The 24,543-nt window shown below is 52.1% G+C and overlaps 3 protein-coding genes and 1 long non-coding RNA gene across 12 annotated transcripts in view; 3 read left to right on the top strand and 1 right to left on the bottom strand.

Annotated features, from left to right (window-relative positions):
- On the top strand, nucleotides 1–7,797 carry LOC128143884 (putative methyltransferase DDB_G0268948). Of its 3 annotated transcripts, none has more exons than XM_052791766.1 (7): nucleotides 1–124; nucleotides 1,233–1,361; nucleotides 1,632–1,792; nucleotides 2,064–2,277; nucleotides 2,939–3,039; nucleotides 3,806–3,943; nucleotides 4,536–4,957. In XM_052791766.1, the coding sequence occupies exons 2-7, from the start codon at nucleotides 1,251–1,253 to the stop codon at nucleotides 4,624–4,626; spliced, it is 816 nt and encodes a 271-aa protein (XP_052647726.1). In that variant the 5' UTR covers nucleotides 1–124; nucleotides 1,233–1,250; the 3' UTR covers nucleotides 4,627–4,957. The 3 variants fall into 3 exon arrangements, with proteins under 3 accessions (XP_052647726.1, XP_052647725.1, XP_052647727.1); XM_052791767.1 differs by lacking the exon at nucleotides 1–124 and adding an exon at nucleotides 497–597; XM_052791765.1 differs by lacking the exons at nucleotides 1–124; nucleotides 1,632–1,792; nucleotides 4,536–4,957 and adding exons at nucleotides 160–597; nucleotides 7,188–7,797.
- Nucleotides 7,798–9,310: 1,513 nt separating this feature from the next.
- Nucleotides 9,311–13,261, top strand: LOC128143886 (interferon lambda-3-like). Its single transcript, XM_052791776.1, has 5 exons — nucleotides 9,311–11,788; nucleotides 12,058–12,135; nucleotides 12,310–12,453; nucleotides 12,572–12,652; nucleotides 12,765–13,261. Exons 1-5 carry the CDS (start codon nucleotides 11,627–11,629, stop codon nucleotides 12,858–12,860), a joined length of 561 nt encoding a protein of 186 aa, XP_052647736.1. The 5' UTR covers nucleotides 9,311–11,626; the 3' UTR covers nucleotides 12,861–13,261.
- Nucleotides 13,262–21,880: 8,619 nt separating this feature from the next.
- On the bottom strand, nucleotides 21,881–24,531 carry LOC128143888 (uncharacterized). Its single transcript, XR_008235919.1, has 3 exons — nucleotides 24,422–24,531; nucleotides 22,612–22,700; nucleotides 21,881–22,143 (listed from the first exon to the last, which is right to left on the bottom strand). It is a non-coding gene; the product is annotated as an uncharacterized LOC128143888 (long non-coding RNA).
- The window catches only part of UBE2F (ubiquitin conjugating enzyme E2 F (putative)), an 87,228-nt gene continuing 86,548 nt past the window's right edge, over nucleotides 23,864–24,543 (top strand). For 4 of the 7 annotated variants that reach the window (XM_052791772.1, XM_052791771.1, XM_052791769.1 and 1 more), the window contains exon 1: nucleotides 23,864–23,996. The gene's annotated coding sequence lies outside the window, so the exon portion shown is untranslated. The remainder of the gene's footprint in view (nucleotides 23,997–24,543) is intronic. The other 3 variants (XM_052791775.1, XM_052791774.1, XM_052791770.1) reach the window with 2 other exon arrangements.

The raw sequence follows: 24,543 nt of genomic DNA, 5'->3' as shown, positions 1-24,543 counted from the left end.
CGCCCCCCCGTCCCGGGGGCGGTGCCTGCCTTCCCCTTTGTGCCGGGCGCGCCCCGGAACTCCGAACTGGGAGCGACTGGGATCTGCCGGTGCCGGGAGTAGCTCCGGGAGGCGGCTGCAGGCGGTAAGAGGAGGGCTGAAGCTGCCCGGGGACTGGGGGGTGTCTCGGTGGTGGGTGAAGGCTTCTGTGAGCACATGGAAAGCCCCTGGAGGACTCTCCTCTAAAAAGGGCTTTGGCAGGGCTGCTCTTCCCTGCTGGGAGTGTCTAGTCGTGAGCTGGCTAAGCTCAGCCTCTCTTCTTGCATCACAAGATACAGTAACCCTTTATTGCCTGATGTGGGTGTTTGGAGAAACGCGCTCTCGTTGCACGCTTCCGCCCACCTCGCTGGCCGTGAGCGTGCGGTCGCCTGTCAAACGAGGCAGGAGTCCTCCTGGGGGGCTCTTGGGGCCTGCGGTCACACCACGGAGCCGTCGCCGCCCCGGACGGCGCTCGCTCGGCCACCGACACAAACAGGAGACGGCCGGGAGCCTTCCGCCGCGGCGCGGTGGGCCAAGGGCAAGGTGCCGGCAGCCGCTGGGCCTTGGCTCGTTGCCGAGGTGGGTGCAGGGACTGTGTGGTTTATAGCAGCTGGGGCGGGGGGGAACAGTGGGCGCTGTATCCGTGGAAGCAGCTTTGAGGGCTGGGTGGATGTGGGGCTGAGCTGGTGGGAGGCCTCAGGGGCCCCGCGGCGAGGCCAGGCTTACCTGGGTGACGGGTCTAATGGGGCTCTGGGTTTAAAGAGACTTTGAGCATTTCTGGGGCAGGGTGGAGTTGCTGTGATTGCGTTGCTAATACTAAAACATGGATTTCCTTAAGAACAACAAACTTCTTCGCTGTTAGTTGTTCTGATGTTCTGCTCGGTCCCCCCAAATTCACAAATGTTCCAGCTGTAATGGTGATTTATATCAGAAGACACTTGGGTGGGTGGGGAAAGCAAAGCAGTAAGGAGAAGGGTTTAAAAACCTAGAAAGCTTTTCCTTGTCAGACGCTGCCAGTTTGCTTCTGCGATTAGCTTATTACCTGTGGGAGGGATGCTTGGAGAGCAGGTTCGTGCTCCCTCGCTGGAGCCTCGTGGGCAAAGTCCTCCCCGGGCTCCTGCCAAGAACTGGAGACTCCAGCGCCTGCGGTCACACGCTGAGGCAGGAGGAGTTTGATCCTGTAGCAACAAACCTGGCTTGCTGCCTCCTTCCAGGTGCCGGGTCACCCAAGCATGGCCACCCAGATGTTTGAGGGGAGAGGGCACGCAGCTGTCTACCAGAAATACAGGTTTGCACCGGGCAAAGAGCTGCAGCAAACCATCCTCACCTACCTGCAGGAAAAGGTGAGTGGGGTATGGCCAGGCTGCAGGAAAAAAATAGGGGAGTGGTATTTGTGCGGAGTAGTATTTACCCTGCTGGGAGCGTTACCTTGGTGGGTGCCACAGGGAAGAATAAATCAATAGGACTCAAGGCAAGATGTGGGTGCAGAAGAGCCTTTCCATGGGTTGTGCCATGCTGAGGCTGGTCCTCTGTGGGTGCTGGGGGAAGGAATTGGGGTAAAGGCACAGAAATTGGGTGGCTGCCCACTGAGACGCATCCACTCCTCCCTGCAGAGGGCAAACCTTGCTGAGCTGGTGGTGGATGTCGGCTGTGGGTCTGGACAAGGCACCCGCTTCCTTGCGGAGCACTTCAAGAAGGTGGTGGGAACGGACATCAGTGAAGCACAGATCCAGGAGGCCAGGGAGGCTCCCTCCCTGCCCAATGTCTCCTACCTGTGAGTGTCGGGAGAGTAAGCTCAGCTGAAGGCAAAATTTGGGTCCTCGCGCGGAGGTGGTGTTTTGTGAGTATGATTGTTGTAAGAGCGAGCAGGCACCAAAGAAAATCCCATTTGATGGGATTCCTGGTGTGAACGGGCATTATCCCAGACTTACAGTGGCCGTGCATCCCAAATGATCATCATTGGCTCCAAAAAATGCCCACTGACTTCACGTCCTACTTTCTAAGTTCCAATTGACACACTACCTTTTTTCCTTCTCCCACTCCAGTGTATGCCCTGCAGAGGAGCTGCCGTTTGAGGATGCCTCAGTGGACCTCCTTACTTCATTTACAGCTGCGCACTGGTTTGATATCGAGAAGTTCATGAGAGAAGCAAACCGGGTGGTTAAGCCAGGTGGTTGCATGGTCATCAGCACCTACACCGTGGACATGAGTCTGTGCTATGGAAACTGCTCTGAAAAGCTGACCAAAATCTTCAGGGAGGTGAGGTGTTAAAACCTAAACCTTGGGATTTCCCCTCCTGGTCTGGACAGGGGGAAATGTGTAGAACTTGGATGTAAAGAGGAAAGCAGTGAGCTTGGGGGGTATGACTAGAGGACTCCTATTGCAGGGTGGGGCAGAGGGACAGTTAAATACAGGGACAAGGGTGAAATGGGGTTTAGTGGCTCCCATGCAGTGCTGGGGCTGGCTGGCTGAGGAGAAGAGGGACGTTAGGATTAATAGGGCAGACTCTGGTGTGGCAAGAAGGGCTGCAGAGGAGATCTGGGGGGCTGGTATTGTCAGAGAGACTTGTGCTGTTGCCTTGATCACAGTGAAAAGAATGGGAAGTAGAAACTCTTTGGAAAGAGGTTTTTTTAGTGATGTTTTTTGACAGAGTGTTTTAACAACTCAATAAAGACTTTCCACCATGAGCAAGAGCAGTGTAGGGAGGAAGACAGAACCCTTGATCTCTATAATAAAACAGGATACTTAAAGTCTTGACACTAAGCAAGATTTTGGTGTATTTTAATGCAAGGAGTATTTAAAAAAACAAAGTACATGTATGAATGTATCATATCTAGGGCCAAGCAAAGCTGACTTAAGAGGAAACTGAGACCTTCAAGTGGTTTTGTGTTTGGTTTTTTTTAATATGCTGTCTTTACAGTCCTGGGACCTGCTTTTAAAATACTCTCATAATAGAATAAAACTAGTCTTGGAAAACTACAAAGACATCTTTGAGGCCTTGCCGTTTCCAGACAAGAAGAGGTGAGCAGAAACCATTCAGTGCAGCACTAGGAGCGGATGGAGGTGGCATCTCTGCTCCTCCACGGGGCTGCTCTGCCACTGGTCCTGCAAGGACAAAAGGGAGCCGGGTTTCAGCAAATGCTTTTGCATTGTGGCAGAGCCACATAGTTGCATTTTCATTCCTGTTGGATTTAATGCTGCTCTATGCTGGGCCAGCAGGTGTGGTCTAAGGGCTGCAAGGACCCTTCCTGATTCAAGGTAGAGTTGGGTTAGTTTGTTTTTTGTTTGGTTTTGGTTTGGTTTTTTTTTTTTTTAAGTTCGTGGTTTATGATAATTTGAGGCTTCTGGGCAGATCACTTAATGGATAAAGGGGGAAAATGGAGCGAGAGAGAACCTGCCCCAGGCCTCCAGGGAGCCAATGCCTGCCTCCCCCACCAAGGCATGGGGCAGGGGCTAACTCCACAGGCAAAAAGGATGCATTGGCAGTGGTGTTGCAGAGGTGCTGGTGTCCTGGCTGCTGGAGGGGAGCAGGGTCTGCAGACAGGTGTTTATCGAAAGGGCTGTTCAATTTGCAGACTATGTCAGGTGGTCCCTGGGACCATCTCTGCTTCTCCAGTAGTGCATCAATTAGAGCTCCTGACCTACCAAATGCCACAGTCGCATGTTGTTTCCATCTGTTGGACCTTTCATGGTATTTTATTCCCCACCACCTCAATCTGTTGTCCTTGTTCCGCTGTCTTTGAGATTTAATTTGCCAATGCTCCTTTCTTCCTTGTCTCCTTTCTAGAATCACTGATATCTTTGACAAAATTCCCATGACAGTTGCTGGTGTGGTTGGTTACTTGGAGTCTGCCTCTCCGTATCAAGCCTTTATGAAGAATGACCCCAAAGCTGCAAAATCCCTCCTCCAGGAGACTGAAAAGAGGTGAGAACTGCTTGGGAAAACAAGCAGGACATGGAGGACCTGTTTTATGCAGTCCATGAAGAGTGAGATTGCGGAGACCCCTTCAAAGCTAGAAGTGAGCTGTGCAGTGATGTGCTCCCTCCTTCCCCCCAGGTGTGGATGGATACTTGTCAGAGGTTAAACAGCAGATCCTCAGCTGCTCACAGCATGATTGACCTCAGTTTAAGTCAGCTGACTTAAACTTTTAAGTCCATGTAGCTGTATGGTGTTCTTGCACTGATGTATACATGTAAGCCTTGTGGTAGAGGTATCTTGAGTTTCTTTGCCTCGCTCTTGATTAGCAGAGGGCAGGAGAAATATTGACAGTTCCACCTTAACTAATCTGTTTTGGCCCACAACAAGGGCCTGCTGCAAAGCTGGGAAGGGGAGGCATCTCTGTGCCTGCTAGTCTAGTCATTGACCAGAACAACCCCTGTGCATGCATTGGAAGCATCTGCCATCAAGACCTCTGTGCTTTGGGTGGAAGAGACTGTTCTCTGGTTGTGGATGTTGCCCCATGTCAGGTGGGAGCTGGCTGGGGGGAGTGAGACCCTTCCTCTGCTTCTTGTTTCAGGATGCTGGAGACAATGGGAGTTTCTTCTTGTGAAACCCCAGTGGAGTTCTGGGTGAGGCACGTCTGTGTGCTGGGGTGCAAGGGACAGTGAGAGGAAACCCTTTGCCTGATCTGGTGCTGGAAGGGTAGGAAAAAGTGTGTTGTCTCCTAATACCCCACTTGTAACCTTCCTTGGGAAGATTGATGCTTATTTCAGTGATTAAAGTTTTGATTTTCTGTGGAAAGCAGAGAGGGGCTTATGCCTGCCCTCCGGTTCCTGTCCACCTTGGTCCTCCAGTCTGCCTGGTGCTGTGCCCTCACCACTAGAAGGGTCCAGTTTCGGTGGTGGTGGTTGGATTGCATGTGGGGATAAGAATCACAGTAACAGCTGATAAACTTGCTGCATTTCTTATACAATTAATAATAAAAAGCTGAGGAAAACATTGCTTGTGGTTCCCCTTTTTAAGAGAGGCTGTAGAGCACCTGCTGGGGTGGGAATAGCTGCACTTCATGGACATTGCTTACCTAGGCCCTGAGTGGCTACCTGTTTCATGGGGTAGATGGGCTTTAGGTAGAAAGGGCTATTTGCCCCTTTCCCTGTCCAGGCTAATCTAGGAGCTGAAGGCCAAGCTGGAAAGGGGCTGTTCTTGCCCACTACGTGACCCCATCCCTGGTGCTTTGCTGGCTGGTGCAGGTGTATCAGCAGCTTATCTGCCCCAGGATTGCCCAGCACTGTGCCAGTACTGCTGCTTTGGCCCTCGCGAGGTTGCTTGCCCTCAGCACAGCTCGGGAGCCTCTCTGGGATCGCTGCTGCAGGGGAGCGGGTTTGCACTTCCCCTCGGTCCCAGCCTGCTATTGCTCACCCACGCTGCAAAGGGAAGATTAGAGGCTGTGTTTCAGGGAGGGGAAGATGGGGTTTGAAGCTGGGCATAACAGGTCCCCTCCTGTTTGCTTTCTGGATATCTAAAGTCCAGGCACGGCCTCTGTGGGGACCTTTCGCTTTCCTGTAATTCCTGCCCTTGGCAAAAAGGCTACCCTGATGCCATGGGGAGGGCTGTGGCCTCACTCTGTTGTACCTTGATGTGTTATTAAGAAAGGCAGAAGTGATACCTCTGCTCCCTGCCCCAGAGAAGGGGAGGTGCTTCAGCTGTGGTCCTGGGGCTTTTGGGGATGTTCTGTCATGTCCCAATTTCTCAGGCCAATGACTCGGGTTTGCTGATTCCCAGGTTGGGATTAAGGTGAAATGGCACCAGGGATCCTTTAACTCACAAACCTCAATTTTTATTTGCTCACAACAAGAATTGGTGTGCTCACAACAAAAACTGGCATGAAACTATGTCAGTAAACTGTGTAACATGCTAACTATACATCACCAAACATATAGTACAGGCCTTGCTTATTTGGGAATCAGTTCAGGGAAGGCAATAAGGAGAGCCCTCCCATTGAGTCACAAGGTTCAGAGCAGACTCCCTTGCTTTCTAGACTCCTCAGCAAGGATCCTAGGGGCGGCTGAATCCACTCCTAGTCCCAGACTTGGTCAATGGTTTATGTCTAAAGGGATGAGGTGTAGGGATTATGGAAAACGGAAAGAGAGAGAGAAGAGAGATTTCACCAGTCCTGGATCCAGTGTTGGTGCAGTCAGCTGAGGGGTCTGGCTCTGGTGGGCTTGTGCATGTGGGGCTTCAGTTTGTGTCCTTTTATCATCCTTGCCCGTCCTTTGGACAGGCACTTGAACTCAGTAGGCTAATTAGGTAGCCTTTGGGCCGTGGGCTTGGGGGTCGTTTGGGGAGTGGCTTCTGCTTCCCTGCAGGTGCGATCTTTTGCCATACATGGTGAGCTGCCCTGTTCAGCGTATCAGAACAGCACACCCTCCCCCTCCTGTTGTTGATGGGCTTCTTTTCACCTATGGTTCCTTGCTCCTTTGTTATGCAGACTTAGTCGTTAAGCAGAACTTGCCCCTCCACAATGTTTGAGACATGAACTCCTTCAGACTCTCAGATGGTCCTGCAATGGGTACAGAGACTGAGCCTCCTTAACCCTGGGCACGTCTCCACTGGGGTCACTGAGTGCTGGCTCAGCTTGCCCAGGCTGGGGAGAAAAGGCTTTGACCCCACTTGGTGGCTCCCAGGAGGGTGGTGGTGGCCCAGGAGGACAGCTATGGGGAGGAAAGCCCACTGCTGATGTGAGGCTGGTCTCTGTGTCCATGGTCATGTGTTGGAGAAGACCTCATTGAGCTGAGCGGTGATGCTGGATCAAGCCCTGCTGCCAGTCACTGGTGAAGAGGTTCACTGGGGGCAGGTTGCGTTTGGGCAAGCAGCAGCCATAAAACCTCCCTTGCTGGGTGAGGATGGGGGCTGGTGGCTTGTCATCTCCTGGAAGAGCACTAGAGGTCTCTCCCTGCCTAGGACTGCACCAGGTGACACAGCTACTGGGATCCTGGTGGCCTGTATGGCCGCCTTGGCTGGGGAAGCCCCAGCTTGGCTGGCAGGGCTTGTCCTGGTGAGGTGTACCCTGGCAGCGGTGCCCTGGGCAGGGTGACGTTCCCTGGGAGGGGACACCCTGCGTCCCTACAGCGAGTGCCAGCACAAAGGCTCTGGCGAAAAAGTGCTTGTTTGGGTTTTTTTCCTCACTTAAAACAGCTTGTTTAAATCTGCTCATTTATTAACTTTTCAGTTAACAGCCTTTCCCTCCCCGGCATCGGCAGGACGCTTGGCACATTCTCCAGGATGATGCAGCGGGTGACCAGCCGTGATGTAACATCAGGGATTGCATCACCAACATGCTTGGGCACGGTGTCTGCAGCACAAGGCACGCGGAGCGGCACAAACCAGCCCGACGTCACGGTGGCTGTGCAGCTTGCATGTGCAGAGAGGCGTTGAAGGGTTCTGGGGTGTGTAGCGAGGCCAGCAACGCTTTGGTGGCACTGACACCCTGGGCTGGCGGGGACAGGTCCAGTGATGGCTGCTGAGCGGAGGCCACCTGGTGTTCCCTGCCTTGGCACCATTGCGCCATGGGCAGGGCTCCTGCACATCACCCAGAATTTTTAATTTTAAGGCTGCCTTTTTTGGGGCACTTTTTTGGTTCTTTTGATCTTCTTTTCCAAGACCAGTGACTTCAGCAGGAGCCAGTTCCTCCCAGATGAGCCCACCAGCTCCAAAAGGGGCTGGGAACAAGTGATCTGAGCTTGTCCTTACTCACTTGAGTGGCATGGCTTGTGGCCAAGACTCTTCCATGCTTGCACCGTGTGGTGGCCGATGAGTCACAGAGTGATTGCCTGGCCCTGTGCTGGTACCAACCCTGCCCAAAGCCCTGCCTGTTTTTGCTTTCCTTCTCGCACCCGGGACTTCCCGTGCACCCGGGATTTCTTGCTCTGAGCAAGTTCGAGTGGCTTCAGCACACTGGGCTGCATAAATCCGAGGAGGGAGCTCCATCATTGTCATCAGCACTGCTCTCCTGGCAAGGTGTCGTTTGCCATTGGGGCTGGGGCGATGACTGTGGCGGGTCCTCAGTGCCCTGCAGACCCTGCCGGGCACAGTGTGGTGTCCCCAGTCCATGCCAGCTTTGGGGAACCCTCTGCTGTCGTGGCAGGAGCAGGCACTATCACGGTTTGGAGGAGCCGTGCCAAACGCGGCCAGGCTTTGCTGGCCAGGCTGGGGACTTGGGGTATGGTGGAGAATGGCATTGCTGTGCAAGATGCTTGCCGGCGTGCCAATGCCCAGGTTGGCATGACCATGTCCTGTCAGGGAAAAGCCCTCACTGCTGCTCAGCCAGGCACCCATGGGCTCGGCTATGGCTGGTGGCGAGTGAGGGGTAAACATCTGAGCAAGGCATCCAGGAGATCTTCGGCTCTTCATCACAGCTGCCCTAAGTGCCGGGGGGCTGTGCTCATGGCCCTGGCTTCCCTGCTCAGCTCCCGCTTTTCCTTTGCTGCTTCCGGATCTCCTTTTGCCTACATGAAGAGATGAGGTTTTGCTTTACTTCTCCACCCAGAAATGACACCCAGGAGATGAAAGCCACAGCAACGGGGAAGAGGAGCCAAAGCAGCTGGGTCCCGCAGGGATCTGATGCTGCTCTGGGACTCGAAGGGTGACCTGAGAGTGTCCCCAGTGCTGTCCTTGGTGAGGGCCCATGGCATGGGGCAGTGGTTCACAGTGGATCTGCGTGCGTGCCAGGGCGATCTTCCAGCCCTGCTCTGGGTCTGTGGGGCTGCAGACGAGGCCATCCCAGCACTGCAGGTACTGGACTTCACCGTCTTGGTGCTGGATATCACTGTCTGGGTGTTGGGGACCTTGCTCCAGCCCTGCTGGCAGCTGCTGGAGGTCCCAACGTGGGTGCCAAAACACCCTAGTGTGGCTGGTACCTCGCTCTGGAGGAGGAAACACCCTGTGGTGCTTGTCCTGTGAGCCAGCTGGGCTCTACCATGTGGGACCTTGAGCCACCATTGCCCTCCAGCCACTCCACTGTGACCAAAACTGTTCCAGGCAGTGCCAGGACCCCTGCTTCTTCACTGGGGGACACGTTCATTTTTACACCCATCGGGCTTTTTTGCTAAGGTGCCGTCTATTCCGGCTGAGCTGTGCCTTGCTTGGGCATCGTACGTGAAGTTAGTTACGCTGGCCTGGGCTTTTATTTCGTATTTGTATTGAATGTGAACAAGTTGCATTGAATAAAAAATTATTATTATTACTATTAAGGGTCTTGGGCTTTAGCGCTGTATTTTGCTGTCCTGGCTCTTCTCCAAGCTGTATCCCCATCTGGTTTGGTCAAAGCTGAGATAGTCACTGCCTGTGCCACACTGCTCCCTGCCTGCTGTCTCCGTTCCTCTTCACCTCCACCGTGGTTTTCCAGGAAAGACCTGAGCTCTCTGAGATGCTGCTGGAGCAGGGGAAGGGCTCAAGGAGGGCTGGATGGATCCTGCAGGTCAGCAACTGGTCCTGCTTAACCTCTTCATTAATGATCTGGATGATGAGGCAGAGGGTAGCTGCAGTGTACCAAGTTCACTGATGACACCAAATTGGGAGGAGTGGGTGACACACCAGAGGGTCGTGCTGCTGTCCAGAGGCACCTTGACAAGCTGGAGAAATGGGCTGAATGGCACATCATGCAGTTTAACAAGAAGTGCAAAGTCCTGCACCTGTGAAGGAAGAAGCCCAGGCAACGTGCTGGGGACCACCCAGCTGGAAAGCAGCTTGGCAGAAAAGGACATGGGGGTCCTGGTGGGCACCAGGTTGAACATGAGCCAGAAATGTGCCTTTGCAGCAAAGAAGGTGACTGGTATCCAGAGCTGCATTTAGAGGAGTGTTTCCAGCAGGCTGAGGGACGTGATCCTTCTCCTCTATTCAGCACTGGTGAGGCCACCCCTGGAGTGCCGGGTCCAGTTCTGGGCTCCCCAGTGCAAGAGAGACATGGACGTACTGGACACTCCAGCGAAGGTCCATGAAGATGACGAAGGGACTGGAGCATCTGTCAAACGAGCAAAGGCTGAGAGAGTTGGGACTGTTAAACCTGGAGAAGAGACGGCTTGGAGGCTCTTGGTGGTGCCTGCTGATGGGACAGGAGGTAATGGGCACAACCCTAAATACATGAAAGTCCATCTGAAGAGGAGAAACCACTTTTTTACTATGAGGGTGGTCAACCACTGGCAGAGATTGTCCAGAGAGGCTGCAGAGTCTCCATCCTTGGAGATACTCAAAACTAGACAATTTCCTAAGCAACCTGTTCCAGTTGACCCTGCTAGAGCAGGGGTTGGGGTGGCCAATGTCCAGAGGTCCCAGCCCATCTCCATGACTCGGCACAGCGTGTCAATACTGGTCTGCCTGCCCGTAGGTGTATCTTTCCACAATCTTGTGCAAGAACTTTTCTCGTTTGCATGGACTCTTTGAAGTCAGCAGTTTATTTCCAAATATGAACATTAAAAATTGGGTCCTTCTGGAGCAGTGTACTTCTATGGCTGCCACATGAGGCACTGCAAAGTGCATTTATGCCTGTTGCTGCTTCACTGTGTATTTGCTTTTTAGATACAGGTATTGCTCTAATTTTCTATATTTAATGTTTGATGAATGTATGAAACTACAAGCACGGTGGTGATGTCTTCACATTGCAGGAGGTTACCTTGAGGGAAGGACAGATTTTGCTATGGGGGCACCATTCCAGCTGTCAGTGGAGAGATGTCAATACATGACATTTGTGTTTCTAGGCTAAACAGAGAGGAAACCCCAGCCAGCTCCAGCGGCTGGTGGGGGTGGCAGCCCCGCTGATCGCTGGCAGCCTCCCTGCACAACCCTATGTCCTACCCGGAAAACACGGGGTAGGAGTGCTTCTGCTTGCACCCTTTTACTTGCTTTTGTAGCAAGCCTGGTACCTGAGGATATACATGCGTAAAGCTCATGCCCGCAGCCTGCGTTGTCAAGTGCCCACTCCTGGCTGCTGCTTTCACTGTTGCACTGCTCTTCCCATGGGGAAACTGAGGCACGAACTGCTGCTGCCGCTCGGAAGGCACCGAAACCCTCCCGGCCACCCCGAGCCTGCTGTCCCCGTGGGGCTGCGTGCCTGGGAGTCTCCCGCAGCTTTTGGCATGGTGCCGGGCTGGTTCGTGCCCAGACTTCCTCACACTTGCCAAGTCCTCTGCGCCGCTCGACGTGGCAGCAGCGTCCCTCCCGTTCAGCTCCCTCGGAGGGGTACACACCGAAGGCAGCCCGAGCATCCCTGTCGAGGCAGGCAGCAGGGCAGGCAGCGGGAGGCGGGCGCTGCCCGCACCACTGGCAGCGGGATTCCCTCCGCTACCGCTTTCGCTTTGCTGTTTCCAGACCTGCCAGGCCGCGGATTTTCCTGCTAATCTGAAAGCGCAATCGCAGCGAGCAGGCAGCATAAAAAGCTGAGGAGATGGGGCAGCGAGGCAGCCACAGCAAGGAGGCAAAGCAGCTGCCCGGGACCAGCCGCCAGCCCAGCAGCCCTGCAGCCGAGCGAGCCACCCGCGGCAACACCGTCAGGCATCTCTACAGCAGGGATTTAGCGGATCCGGCCCAAAGTGCTCCAGTTCGTCCTCTGGCTTCTTGCACCGCAGCCCCCTCACCCCATTGTAACCTTCTCACCGTTGGGCTCTCGTCGGCAAAATGCTGCACCTTGACCTCACCCTGCTGCTTGCGCTGGTGCTGGGGTCTGGCCTCGGGGCCGCCTTTCCCCAGGACGCCCTAAAGAAGAGCTGCAGCCTGTCCAAGTACCAGTTCCTCGTGCCCCATGAGCTGAAGGCTGTGCAGAAGATGAAGGAGCAGTTTGTGAGTGCCACTGGCAACAGGGGGTTGTGGGCTGGAGGGGGCAAGGCAGAGCGGATGCCAGATTCGAGACCCCGAGTGACAAGGTGGATGTTTTCTGCAACAGTTTGGGGGATGAGGAGGACTTTTTCCAGGGGAGTTTTGGGACAAAGAAGGATGTTGGGCCAAATTTTGTCCTGGTTTCAAACCCCTCAAGGCTGACCGGGCTTGCACAACATTGCCAAAAGTCAAGGTGACAGTTTTTCAATCCCGCTCTTGTTTTACGCCTGCAGGAGGACATCATGCTGCTGTCGGACCGCAAATGCAACACCAGGCTCTTCCATCGGAAATGGAGGATAGCGGAGCTGTTGGTAAGGACGAGGTGATGCTGTAAAAAGGGGGTACCTGCCCTCCTCCAGCCGGGACCCCCCGGCAACCGGTCCCACCTCCATCCACACCCCCGGGCAGGTCTTCGAGACCCTGACCTTCAGCCCGCGGCCAGCCCTGGTGCTTTGGGTCCATAACCGGGATGCTCCCACCCGCAGGTGCCTGACCGAATGGTGCTGGTGGAAGCCGAGCTGGCCCTCGCCACCGCCATGCTGGGGCTCCCCGCTGCCCCCAGTTTCGCTGAGACGCGCCAGCGGCCCTTGGCCTTCCTCACCCAAGCCCGGGAGGACCTGCGAGGCTGCGTGAGTGCCACCGCCCCCCCCCCCCCAAGATCCCCCAACCCCATGCTAGCTCAGCAGCCCCGGTGCTGGCAGCAGCGCCGCGAGGCATCGTAAGGACACACGGCCACTTTCCTTGCAGATGGCCATGGAGGCTCCTTCGCATCAGCCCTCCGGGAAACTGAGGCACTGGCTGCAGAAGCTGCAGACGGCCAAGAAAACGGTAAGTCAGGCCAGCAGGGTGAGGGGGTTTGGGGGTGTTAGCCACTGCGCGGCTGCGCAGGGCCTGCTGCATCCCGTCTCTGGTGCTAACCCGCCCCTCCTCCCCACCGCAGGAGACCCCCGGCTGCCTGGAGGCCTCCGCCATCCTCCATCTCTTCCAAGTGCTGAATGACCTGCGGTGCACAGCCCTCCGGGAGCAATGCACTTAGCCCCCGCTGGCAGCGTGGCCGGCACGGCACGGCATGGCACTCACCGACTGCAAAGGGTGCCCCAAGGACCGGGAAAAATTATGTTTATTGCATCACTGGACTGTATTTCCTATTTAAGCATTTTTCTTATTTATGTGAACTCAGGGAGCAATTTGGGTTTTTTACAGTCTTTTAAATTATTTGGGTTTATTGTATATTTATAAATGGCTCGGGAGGAGGTAAAGAAATGCCATTCCTGACCGATGCTGTTCAATGGGGAGGAGTGTATTTATTGGGTATCTTTGTTTTGCTGGTTTTCAAAACACTGACCATTTTTAAGGAAATCTATTTTTGTACCTATTTATTACAGGCTATATTATGTGTATTTACCTGTATAAATTATTTTTTTATGTGCTATTTAACATGAAAAATAAAAAAGATACCATAAATGGACAAGTTGCCATCATATGTTTTTACTAAGCTTTGCTATAATATCATCCCTTTGGAAAAGCGAGTTATTGGGGGGGGTGAGGGAGGACATCAAGGCGAATTTTGAGCATTTGAAAATCAGCAGAACTTTGGCACTCGTGATTGTCTCCAGCTGCCTGGGGGTGCACCCTGACTGCCCCCCCCGGGGTTTGCCTTTGGGGACAGATGGATGCTGTTGTGGCCCAGGCTGTCCCTGTCCACTCGGGGACAGGAGCCTGCTGGCCACCCATTTCCAGGACGGATGCCTGCGTTGGGTGGTGCAAACCAGGGCACGAAGCCTGGAGGAGCCCCCGGCCTAATGCGATGTACGGCACGGGCTGGGCAGGCCTCCGGGTTTGGCCATCCCGGGAGCTCTCAGAAGATCCCCAAATGATTTAACCACCAAACTGGAGGTCAGGACGAGCGAGGAGCTGGGGAAGGCAGGCGCCCAGCAGGGAGAGGAGGACAAGGACTGACCCGTGAGCAGACCCAAACCTCATTCAATCTCTGTTTTCTCAGGTCAGGGGGGTGGTTCTTCGGAGACAGGTCACCAGGGGAGGGCAGCCAGCAATGGCGACCGCGTGTACGTGGGATGGCCGCACCTGGAGTGAGCAATCACCCGAACGTGGGGACCACTCAAAGCCTGGGAACCCAAAAGGCGCAGGTTTCGGTGGCAGGAAGGAGAGAAGCGCAGGGGAGCCATCGGGTGCTTGAGGCTGAGGTAATTTTACGGTTGCTGCTTTTAGGTTGCAGGGTTGGGGACTGAACTGCCAGCGGCCGAGCTGCAGCATGGCCACGGCTTCCTACAAAGAGACAGCTGGGGACACGAGCCACAAACGCATGTCACGAAGTGTGGCCCAGGTACCGCCTGCTCGTCCTGCTCAGGCTTTGCAAGGATGCTGTCCAAATGAAACCTCTTTGCTGACGGGGAAGGAAAAGCAGCTTTATTTTCCCTTTCATTTCTAAATTATGCTTTATGCTAAGGTAGCCGGGCACTAAAGAGGGGAAATGCTGTTGTCCTTGTCTTTTGCAGCTGGATGCAACCTGCTTCTGCAGGAGCGATGGGCCCTGGCCGCTCGAGATACCCCCAAGCACAAGCCTTCAAGCAGACACCTGCACGCTTGGGCTGTATCGACTTCAAGGGGGGAGGGGGAGCACAACCCAAGGGGAGAGGGAAGCCCGTCCTGCTGCAAGCATGCGAACACGTACCATCCCAAAACCAGAAACCCCAGGTGAGAGGCATTTCCATGCTAGGTGGAGCACCTTCTCTGGGCCAGGGAGAAGCCAGAGGCCAGACGCTGGGCTCTTTGGGGAGCTTTAACAGACTTCTATCATCCAGTCATGCACCAAGTGCTACCCATCTGCTGCCAACTAACTTTTCCTGGAGAGGAAAGCCTAATGAGGGCAGGTGGTGTTTATTCATCCCCAAAATAGATGTATTCACACCATCCTGCTCTCATTAAGGTATCTACCAAGTCATTGTGAAATGCAGCTGCTGCATGTGATGCCACTGCACCTGGGAGGAAGGCGCAGGGCTGCCCACGCATCCGTCTCCAGGGAAGGAAATGAGCTGTATTGCCCGAGCGGCGGCAGGGTCACAGCACAGCTCTCCTGAGCAGAAGGCGAGGCCAGAAATCACTCCTGGGGAAGAGCAATCCCTCTTTATCTCTCTGATGGGGTCACAAGGCATAAATTTCCATCACAGTGCTCCTCGCTTCGCATGTCCTGCGAGGGCAGGAAATATAAGATGTGCCAATACCTTCCCCGCTCCCCCGCACAGCTGCCTTTGGCAGGTTAACCTCCCGGTATCTCCCATGCAAAGCAAGTTTGCTGCAAATTAAGGCTGGGGTGGTTGGTGGTGTTCTTTTGCCAGATGGGCCAGGCTTCAGCGACAGGACAGCCAGGCTCCTTGGCGTGCTGGGAGCATGGCTGATGGGGACGGGGGATGGAGCTGCATCCTGCCTAACACCCCTGCCAGCTTTTTGTAGCTCAGGACGAGCCCCTCTACTTCTCCTGGAGGGTGTTTGTGCGTGGGCAAGAAGTGCTTTAGCTTTCCCTGCAGGGTGAGGGGAAGGGTGCCGGGAGGGAGATGCTGGGGAGTCAGAGCCCTTCTCAGCATCGCCGAGCGCTTGGCTGGTTAATGCAGAGGGATGTTAATGGCAGCTTCCCAGCCTCCCCAGGGAAAAGGAGAGAGGCGTGCTCTTCCCTGTGTTAGTTTCAGTTCGGAAACAGCAGAAGGAAAGGCAGAAAGCCTTGGTCTTGCTGTGACTCCATACGGCCCCGACGTTTGGGAGGCACCTAGTGTAGTTCCCATGTGGACTCTGATCTCTGGCCCCAAGGGCAAAATTTACCAGAAAGAAACCCAAAGCGGTGGGTAGACAGATACACATTTAACCTGTGGTGGAGAGGAGCTTTCTGTGCGAAGTTCTGCTGGAAAATGATCGGGAAAGCACTGAGGTAGACCAAGTGGTTGGAAAAGGAGGATGAGGGCAAGGCTGCAACTCCTGGAAAGGTCATCCCGAGCCAAATGCTCACTTGTGATTTGTAGCATCGTGGGGAAAATACTGGTGTCATGGAAGGGACCGAACTGTGGGCAGGTGAAACGCAACGGCAATCATGGCTGAAGAGCACAAAACACCCTGTGGCAGTGGTGATTGTGGCTCCCCTCTGGTGACCGATGGGCAGAAGGTGTCAAGATCTTGTTTGTGTTAAATCTCAGCCCTCCTTGCCTGTGCCAGCTTGGGAGACCTCCTGCCCGACTTCTCCCTGGGTGGACGAGGGGAGCTTTGTGGCAGGCAGCCCTGGCTTGGAGCAGCAGCAGCAGCCTCGTGCTCCCTAGGGTGTTTGCTTATACATGCAAATTTATACTAGCTGAACTTGGTTTTGAATACGGAAGAGTTTCTTTTTTGAAAGGAAAATCCTGCAGGATTTAAAATCCTGGAGTCCCACAGGATGTAAATAAAATAGGATGAGGTCCTTTGGGATCTGGCAGATGTCTGGCTAAAGTAAACGGTAACAAACTACTCAATTGCTGCTCTTTTCTGCTGAGGCTTTTGTGCCACTTTCAACATCATCTAAATATCCTGGTCCTGCGATGAGTGACATGGCTAAGATGTACTGCTGAGACGTTTCATTTTCTCCCTCCAAGAACTGTTTATGTAATGGAGTTTTATTTTGGTAGGGTTGTTTTTATTTCACATATATACACAGTCTTGTGCTTCCATTGAGTAAGCAAGGGAAATGTCTACCAAATTACAGAAAAGGCAGTGGAGTTTGGGAGTTTTTCAGTTCAGCCTTCTGTGCGCTGGTCCCGAGTGGCAAAAACTCTGCAGCTTCACAGGGAGTGTTGCCTAACACGTAGCAGGTGACATTTCTGCAGGCAAATCAAGAAAGCTGACAGCTGAGTTTTATTGATGGATCATGTGACATGCTCCTGGGTCATAAACTTCTGCTCCAAACCCTCCGACCAGAATCCAGGTTGATAATAGGGAAGGAATAAATGTGCTCTCACCTGTTAGCGGGAGCATTTTTGGGGGATCCTTGGCACTCTCAGGATAGGAAAATGAGTTGCTGTTGGTGTTACGGGAATGTACTGTTTTCTAATACACTAGATACTGGTGCTCTCAGTGTCATAATTTCTCCTCCTGTTTGGCGCTGTTCATAATTGAAAATAATAATTCCTGTCTATCAGCAATCATACCGGGAATCATTTTGTTATGTTCCCGTGTTGCCATCTGGGGAGACAGTGTTCAGTGAGATCCGACTGCTTTTAATTTGCTTTGACAAAGAAGGTTATTTGAAAAATAACCTTCACTTTGAACTGCAGGTGACTTCAGCTGCACATGTGGATTACTCATTATCATGCAAAAACCAGGACTTTCAACTACAGAAACAGGCCAAAAGATGCTGCTGAAGGCTCCCGGGACTCCAAACTGCTGCCTGAACTAGTAATGGTGTGCTTCCCCTGCACTCCAGAAGTCTCATTTCGTCTGTCACCTCTGTAGCCACAACTGAACCATTTCCTCTGTCTCTGGAGAACCTCCCCCAGCAACCCACGTCCCCCGACTGCCCCCCTGCACTCGTGCTCCCACAGAAGTGCTTGCAGATGGGGCTGGGACAGCTTTCTGGCTCCAGAGAAGATGCCCCTGCCCCAGGGTATTCTTCATTTTCTTTTTCATTCAAGAAATCTGATTTCTACGTTCTGCTCAGAAAGGAGGACTCATTGCCCTGAGACCACGATTCTCTGTGCGCAGTTGCTCCTTCCACTGCACAAATCCCTGCCTCCAGTTGCTTCAGATAAAAGCCTCAAATCTTTGGGCCCAGCACTGACAGACTTGATGGATAATGTTTTAAGCCTTTGAGAAGGAAAAAAAAAAGTAGATTTACAAAACAGAAGGCTGCGATTTATGCCAACCCTGGCAGAAATGGGAGAAGGTATATTGGGAAAAATGTAGTAATTGAAATAACTTTGGTGCAGGCATTTAAAGGCTCAGGTTTAAAAAAAATGGCCTCTTGCACCTGCTGGAGTATGACTGTGAGTCATCAAAGTAATAAGGGAATTCCAGCTGATTCATGGGAAAGCTCTGGGAAAAGGCATCAGCCTTCACAGGCCCAAGATAACAGTCCCATCCCTAAATGCTGGAATAAAAAAGATGAAGGAGAAAAGTTCAGATATGCTTCATAAATATTTTTCCAAGTCATTCCTGGTTCCTAGTTTGCTCCATGGTCTTTTGTCTGGGAGGATGTGTCTGGGTTGGGGTAGAGGACCAGGACTGTGCTTTCTTGATGCTGCTTCAAGTGCTATTGCCACAATCATTTTACGTCGCAAAAGACAGGTCCACAACGCATCGGAGCGAAGGAGCTCTCAGTCCCTGTACTGTCCATTGCTCCTTAAATCTCTAAAAGCTCTTTCTCTCCCTAAAAGCTGATGAGCTGGGTGGAGGCCTCCCAGATTGCTCTCTGTTGCAGTGTAGCTTTGTAGGTGCAAGACAGAGTCAGGGTTAATCCCAAGCACCCTGTTAACACACCACTGCTACTGGATATGCCCATACGCTCAAACTGCGTGGCTGTCCATCCCTGCAAAATGCTGCCTAAAACTTTCCTTGGTTACCATCATCTTGATAGACTGCAGTGCCAGTCACCTGTTTTGACCAACCCAACTGATTCCCGGCTGCAGGCAATGTGTCGCCGTGTCAGCACATAGGTATGAGCCGTTAGGATGTTTATGGGACAACAGATTAGGGGATGGACTGAAAACCTGAAGGTCTGCTTCACAGAGGAGCAGGCGCCCAGGCTCTGGCAGTATTAGGAGCAAGCATGCCCTGCTAAAATCAAATGAGAATCTCTTTTTAAAGGAGGAAAAGGTGTTCTGGGTTGATCATCAAGCAAGCCAAAAGCTGAAAATGTAACACCCTCTCATGGTGCTGGGCTGGCTCCTCCATAGTTCAACCCCAGCTCCAAAGTCCAGGTTGTCACTGGGGGCTGTGACCACCATGGACATGAAGTCCAGCAGGCAGACTACATTTCAGGAGATGGAAAGAGAAGATTACTCTGTCAAAGGAAAATAGTCAAGATTAGGACTGGTCTAGGTACGAAACACAAACCTTCAAAAAACAAACAAAATCAGTGTGGGCCTTTTGGCTTTGCTTTTTTTTCCTAGACCTGCAGGTGAAACTTGGCTTTCTAATCTGATTTTGAACCTTGCTCTGGTGTTTTGTTCTCTGGTTTTAGCAGCGCCCAAGGGAAGAAGCAGCTAAATTCCAGGTCAATGCAGTCTCTGATAGGTATCAGCAGTCAAACATGTACACTGATTTTAATCAGAGGGTTGCGTGACTGTTTGTTATAAAGCATACATAGAATCTCAGCCACTTGGTAATCATCATGAGACGCAGCCCATGGGGCTGTTTTGCTCCTCTTGGCATGTTTCTCCTTCAGTGCTCTGCTGTCCACAGTCATGCACAATTTTATCGGCTAACAGGAAGTCAGTTGTTCCTGCAAGAACTCTTGAGATCCCCTTTTCATATGACTTTAATAAAGCAGCGGGTGGAAAAATGCTCTGATATTACCATCATGACCACAATGAAATTACAGCAATCTGCTCTTCTTCCAAATGGCTTGCAGCAGACGCGCGTTCAAGTGTGCAGGAGGCAAAGCGTTACACGTGGCAATGATCTCACGTGCCTCACGTCAGTGATATTTACTTTTTCTTGGCTACATGGATATGAACTAGCAGCTGTAATACTGCAAGCGCCATTGCCATAGTTACTGTCCTACAACATCCTCTACCTTCTCCTTCTAATACTCCAAAGCCAGTTCTGGTCTGGTGTGACAGTCGCTAATGATTTCAGTCTAAAAGCAGAATGCTCTTGTTTAAGAGGGGGAGGGGAGAAAGCCAAAACAGGTTAAACCCAACGAAGCAAACCAGGTGGTGGAAAGCAAAGACTATTAGTGAGCGCTTTTTTTGTCACACTGGAGATTTGTCCTGCTTGCTCACTGGCTTCCTTCACTGTTTAAACACTGCAAATTGTGCAAAACTACATTGCTTTTATCTTCATACTTAAAATCAGATCCCTTATCTAAAAAGAGTCTTAAAGCCCAGATACATCCTTAACCTGACCCTGTTTTAAGGCCTAAAACGGTGTGGCATTCTCCATTAATGTCTACACTCTTGCTTTTCTACACTCTTGCAAAATGCGTGATCCCAGCTGTCCTGGCTTGCCAAGCACTTGAGTACAAATGCAGAACGAGCATCTCTTTGGAGATCGCAAACTCTAGGACCGAAATGTGAGCAGTAGGGACTGACTTCCACTTTATTTTTCAGCAGATGGAATGTGTCTGGATACAGAGCTAGCATTTTTAAAGTAAGAGCATAGAAAAGCTGTGTTTAGAAAAGCCATGAGGGAGGCAGTTAGGATAATGGTTGGTTCCCTTTGTTCCCAACAATATGAGAACTTCCACAATTGCTCATTAAGGCAGGAGCTGATACTTTAACAAAAAGCAGACTTCCTCTGCTTCATCCCCAGCAAAGAGAAGTGTGTGTTAAATAAAAGCATGAGAAAAAGACCAAAAGGACACGAGAAGACATAAACAGTCATTAAATGGTGGCATAGTTTAAATGCAAGATGCTTGTTTCATCTTCTCTAGCTTTAAAAACAGTCACAGTAGAGTCATGGAAAATGGCTGGGTAATTGCCTGAAATCCAACAGAGGAGAAACCCTGGTTTTGTTTGCCGCACCAGGTGATATCTGCCACTGCTCAAATTCTTGCTATGTGAAACATGAAATGCTTGCCAGGTCACAGACAGGGTGATGGGAAAACAAAATACTCCATCATGTGTGCATATGAAACTGAAACTGGGTTTTAACTATTAACCGTTTTCAACCAGTCATTTGTGTTTTTAAGTACTAATGGATACAGAGGTATAGATATGACATTATGAAATTACTTTACAAACTACTCTCCCCAGTGGTTATTTCCTTAGGTGCTGAACCTTTGAGACTCTCGCCTCTTCAGCACCTTTGGAAATACCATGTTTTGATGCCTCAGACAGGCAGTGTAGTGCCTGATTTGGGGTATCCACCAGGAAAATTTTCACTGGAGCAATTTGAATTTGCCTCAGATCAGCTGGTACTTGTGAAAATCAAGGTTCTCCGTAAGCGAACAGTATTTCTCAAGATCGTGGTCTCCTCACTCTTGGGTGACTGAGAGATCAGCTTCAGGAGTAGCTTACGCTACCCTCCTCGAGCCTAAGTGACAAAAGAAGGTGAGAGAATGAGAAAAACATCTTGTCAAACACAACAGAACAATAAAAAAGAGTTGAGAAAACGTGGCAGTGGGAAGTGCACGCGCACGCCATGTATTCCTTATGATACATACTTTATGTATACATACCACGTTCACTTCATTTTTCCCACACTGGATGTTGTGTGGGTAGAGAGGGATCACAGTAAAAATAGAAGACTTGCTTCCAGTAAACAGCACTGCCGTCTCTCTGTCTAGCCTTACAACACCACTGTCTGAAGAAAAACAGTAACTGGGCCATTAGGTTAGATTAACCTGATTTTCAAAGAGTTTTCTTTACGCCGTTGTAAATTGAAATTGTTAAGTAGTTGCAGAAGGTCACTGAACATCAGATGCTGAATTTCGCTCATCACTAGTAAGAGGAACTGGCAGAGGGTGCCAGAAGACTTGACACCGTTACAGCCTGTGCTGTACAGTATTGGCTCGGCTTTAATTAGTCTTTAGAGAAGGCAGCAGTTTGTTGACAGCACCTTTATGAATTGGCTCATAAAAACATTTTATTAATCCCAGCACAGGTCACAGTGACCAGGTATTAACTGAACTGCTGTACCGCAGAAAAAGGAAGGACAGCTGGCGATACCTGAAGATAAAATGGAAGCAGATTTCTTGACTTTTCCAAAGAGCAGCTTAGCTGTTCTTAAGGTGGGGCATTTTAAACCTAACTAATAGCGCTGCTGTAGTGACTCTGGCCTGCTCATTCAATTTTGGACTTTGGTAGTGGGCAGCACCTTTCAGGAGAGAAAAAGTATCAGCAAAAGCAGAAGATACATCAGTATCTTGAAAATTCAAACTTGTATTTCCAGGACCTTGCTATTAAAAGGCAAACAAACGAGCTGGGAAATACCAGTGTTGAGGTTGACTTTGCAACCTTTGTTTGCCCCTGTATGCCCCAGCAGGCTCTATGACAGGATCATGAAATTGTGTTGTAGGGTCCGTAGTCCGCTGCAGAGCGTGAAAGGGCTTCAGCTTATTGCTTTTGAAAGTACAGCTATCTTCAGGCCATCTTCTTGCTTCCTAGCTGCAGCGGCATGGGAATCTGGAAGCAGAATCACACAGAGGCTTTTCTAAGACATTTGGCATCCGAGTTGCTCACCAACACAGTCCCCATCCTCCTGGCAAAGGAAAAGGGACCCGCTGCTGTGGCACAGCCAGGGAGGAGGCAGGCGGCAAGGTCTGAAGAGACGTACCCCCTGGTGCAAAGTGCCCCATCAGGGTCCTGGCCATCTCCTGTATCTCTACAGCTAGCTGATGGGCTCATTTTGAATCAATATGCACTTGGATTAATCAGTAATCAGAAAAAGACCCCCTAGGATTTAGTGTTTCAGGTAATTTTTAAGATTATTTTCCTCTTATAGTTGGCAATTTTTAGACATCCCAGCTGGTGTGTCTGTGTGGCATTGCCACGGAGCCAGGTAGGAAAAGGAAGACTGCCATGTTCACCGTTTCTAGCCATCATCGGCACATATACACACGTTGGATTTTTTTTTCTTAATTCCCCTCTCACCTTGTACACTGCTGAAGCCAACCAGCAAAGAGCAGGTTTTTCTAAACACATACTTTCTTTTTTCATCTTTTGGTTACAGTGTTTTCCAGCTGAAAACCAAAGCATAAGCAATTTGCAGTGGACAGGCTGTTACTAAAAAGAACTGTGGAAAAGGCAAATGCTTTTCAGCTGGGTGCTCATCTTTAGCATTAAGCTTGTGAAAGGGTTAAGACAATTTAAGGCCTCCAAGTGGCAGTTCTCCGCTTGTTTAACTAGTTTTGACCAAGTTAAATGCCAATCTTTTTTTGGTGAAGGGGAAGCATCATAATTCCAGCGAATGTTTAGGACACAGTATTTCAACAGTTGTCTGCCAAACCTTCCTTGTGTCTGGTCTCTAGCTTTGCTTTATTAAACCTTCTAACCTCGATGCTGCTCCAATGGCTTAATTTTGGTTCCCTTATTTGTTGGAAGCTACTGAATGGATGCATTTTTTAAGTTTATGCATATAATTTAAGTTTTACAGGTTGAGGGTCTGATCTAACCTAATTGTGAAAGAGTCAATGGTCACATTAGTCTAGTTATCCACAAGTAATTTACTCTCCATTATTAAATGCCCTCTTATGATCAGGTTTTTACACTCACTTCATCTGATTGAGCATTGCTTTCACGAACCTGGTGCTGGAATGTACAGAATAACTTAATTTTTAAGCAGGCACTAACGCAAAGGCTGCAGCAAGCCGGGTGTTTAAGCCCCCCATCTGAAATCACCTTGGCAATTGTCATTTTTTCCCCTCTTGTGATATTGCTATTTATCGCATCTCCCTGGTGACTCAGTGTAATCAACACTGTAGCTGAATCAAACCCCATTTCCACAGCCCTGTGAGGGGATGGTAGAAGAGGACATCGGTGCTGGGGGAAGGCCATGTTCTGGCCAGGGACTGGCAGGGGGCTGAGTTTCCTCAGCCACTGCGAGGCCCCGCGCCCACGAGACGCTGGCCCAGGGCCCAGCACCCGCTCCCGCTGACAGAGCCGCGCCGCCAGTCCCACAAAATGGCGCCGCCCTGCCGGCGGCGAACAACCTCCCCGCCCCCCCCCGCCAACTCTCGCGAGAACACGGCGGGCGGGCGCGCGCACACCGCCCCGCCCCCACCTCAACTCTCGCGAGATCTCCGCGAGCTGCCCATAAAGCCGTTGCTGAAGGCCGCGCCCCTCGCGGCGGTTGCGGCCCCGCCCCCGGCGCTGCCCCGGCCCCGCCCCCGGCGCTGCCCGCTTCCGGCGCCGCGGCTGAGGAGGGGAGGGCGGAGGGAGGAGCCGCCGCCGCCGCCCCCCCCCCCCGCCCCCCCCGCCCCGGGCCAGCCCCGGGGATGGTGTTGGCCGCGGGAGCCGGGCCCTGACGCCGCGCTCAGGTAAGTGCGGGCCGCCCCCTTTCCCCCCGGGCCGGGGCTAGCCCCCACAGCTCAGGCCCGGCCCCTTCCCTCCCCCACCCGCTGTCCCCACATCTCCCGGGGCGGCCCCGGCCCGCCAGGCCTCGGGGACCTGGCGTTGCTGGGGGAAGGGGGGACCCCCCTGGGCCCCCGGCCCCGCAGAGTCGTGCCCCCACCGCGGGGGCCCAGGGATCATCCCCGCCCACGCGGAGGGGCTTCCCGGTAGCGGCGGCGGCGGTGGTGCAGGCAGCGGGCACCGGCGGGGCGGGGCAGGGCGGCCCCCAGCTGCCGGCCCCGCTCCCAAAGGAGCTGGAGAAATCCCGGGGCTCTCTTGCCCTTCCCGGTATCTAAGCGCGGCACTCCTCCGTCCCCTGTCTCCCCGCTGTCGTGCAGCGGTAAAGCCTTACTTCCCCGTGCGGTTAACAAGTTTTGGGTGCTTCCTCGCTGTGCTCCATTGATGAAATTTGGGGTACAGCTGGAGCGAATCGTCTGTTTTTTCCACGCTGGTCACGCTTCTCTCTGGTTTCCT

This window comes from Harpia harpyja, chromosome 7, assembly GCF_026419915.1.
Source record: "Harpia harpyja isolate bHarHar1 chromosome 7, bHarHar1 primary haplotype, whole genome shotgun sequence".
NCBI lineage: Eukaryota > Metazoa > Chordata > Aves > Accipitriformes > Accipitridae > Harpia > Harpia harpyja.
The sequence above is the reverse complement of the archived record's forward strand: the minus strand, read 5'-3'. Positions and strand labels throughout refer to the sequence as shown.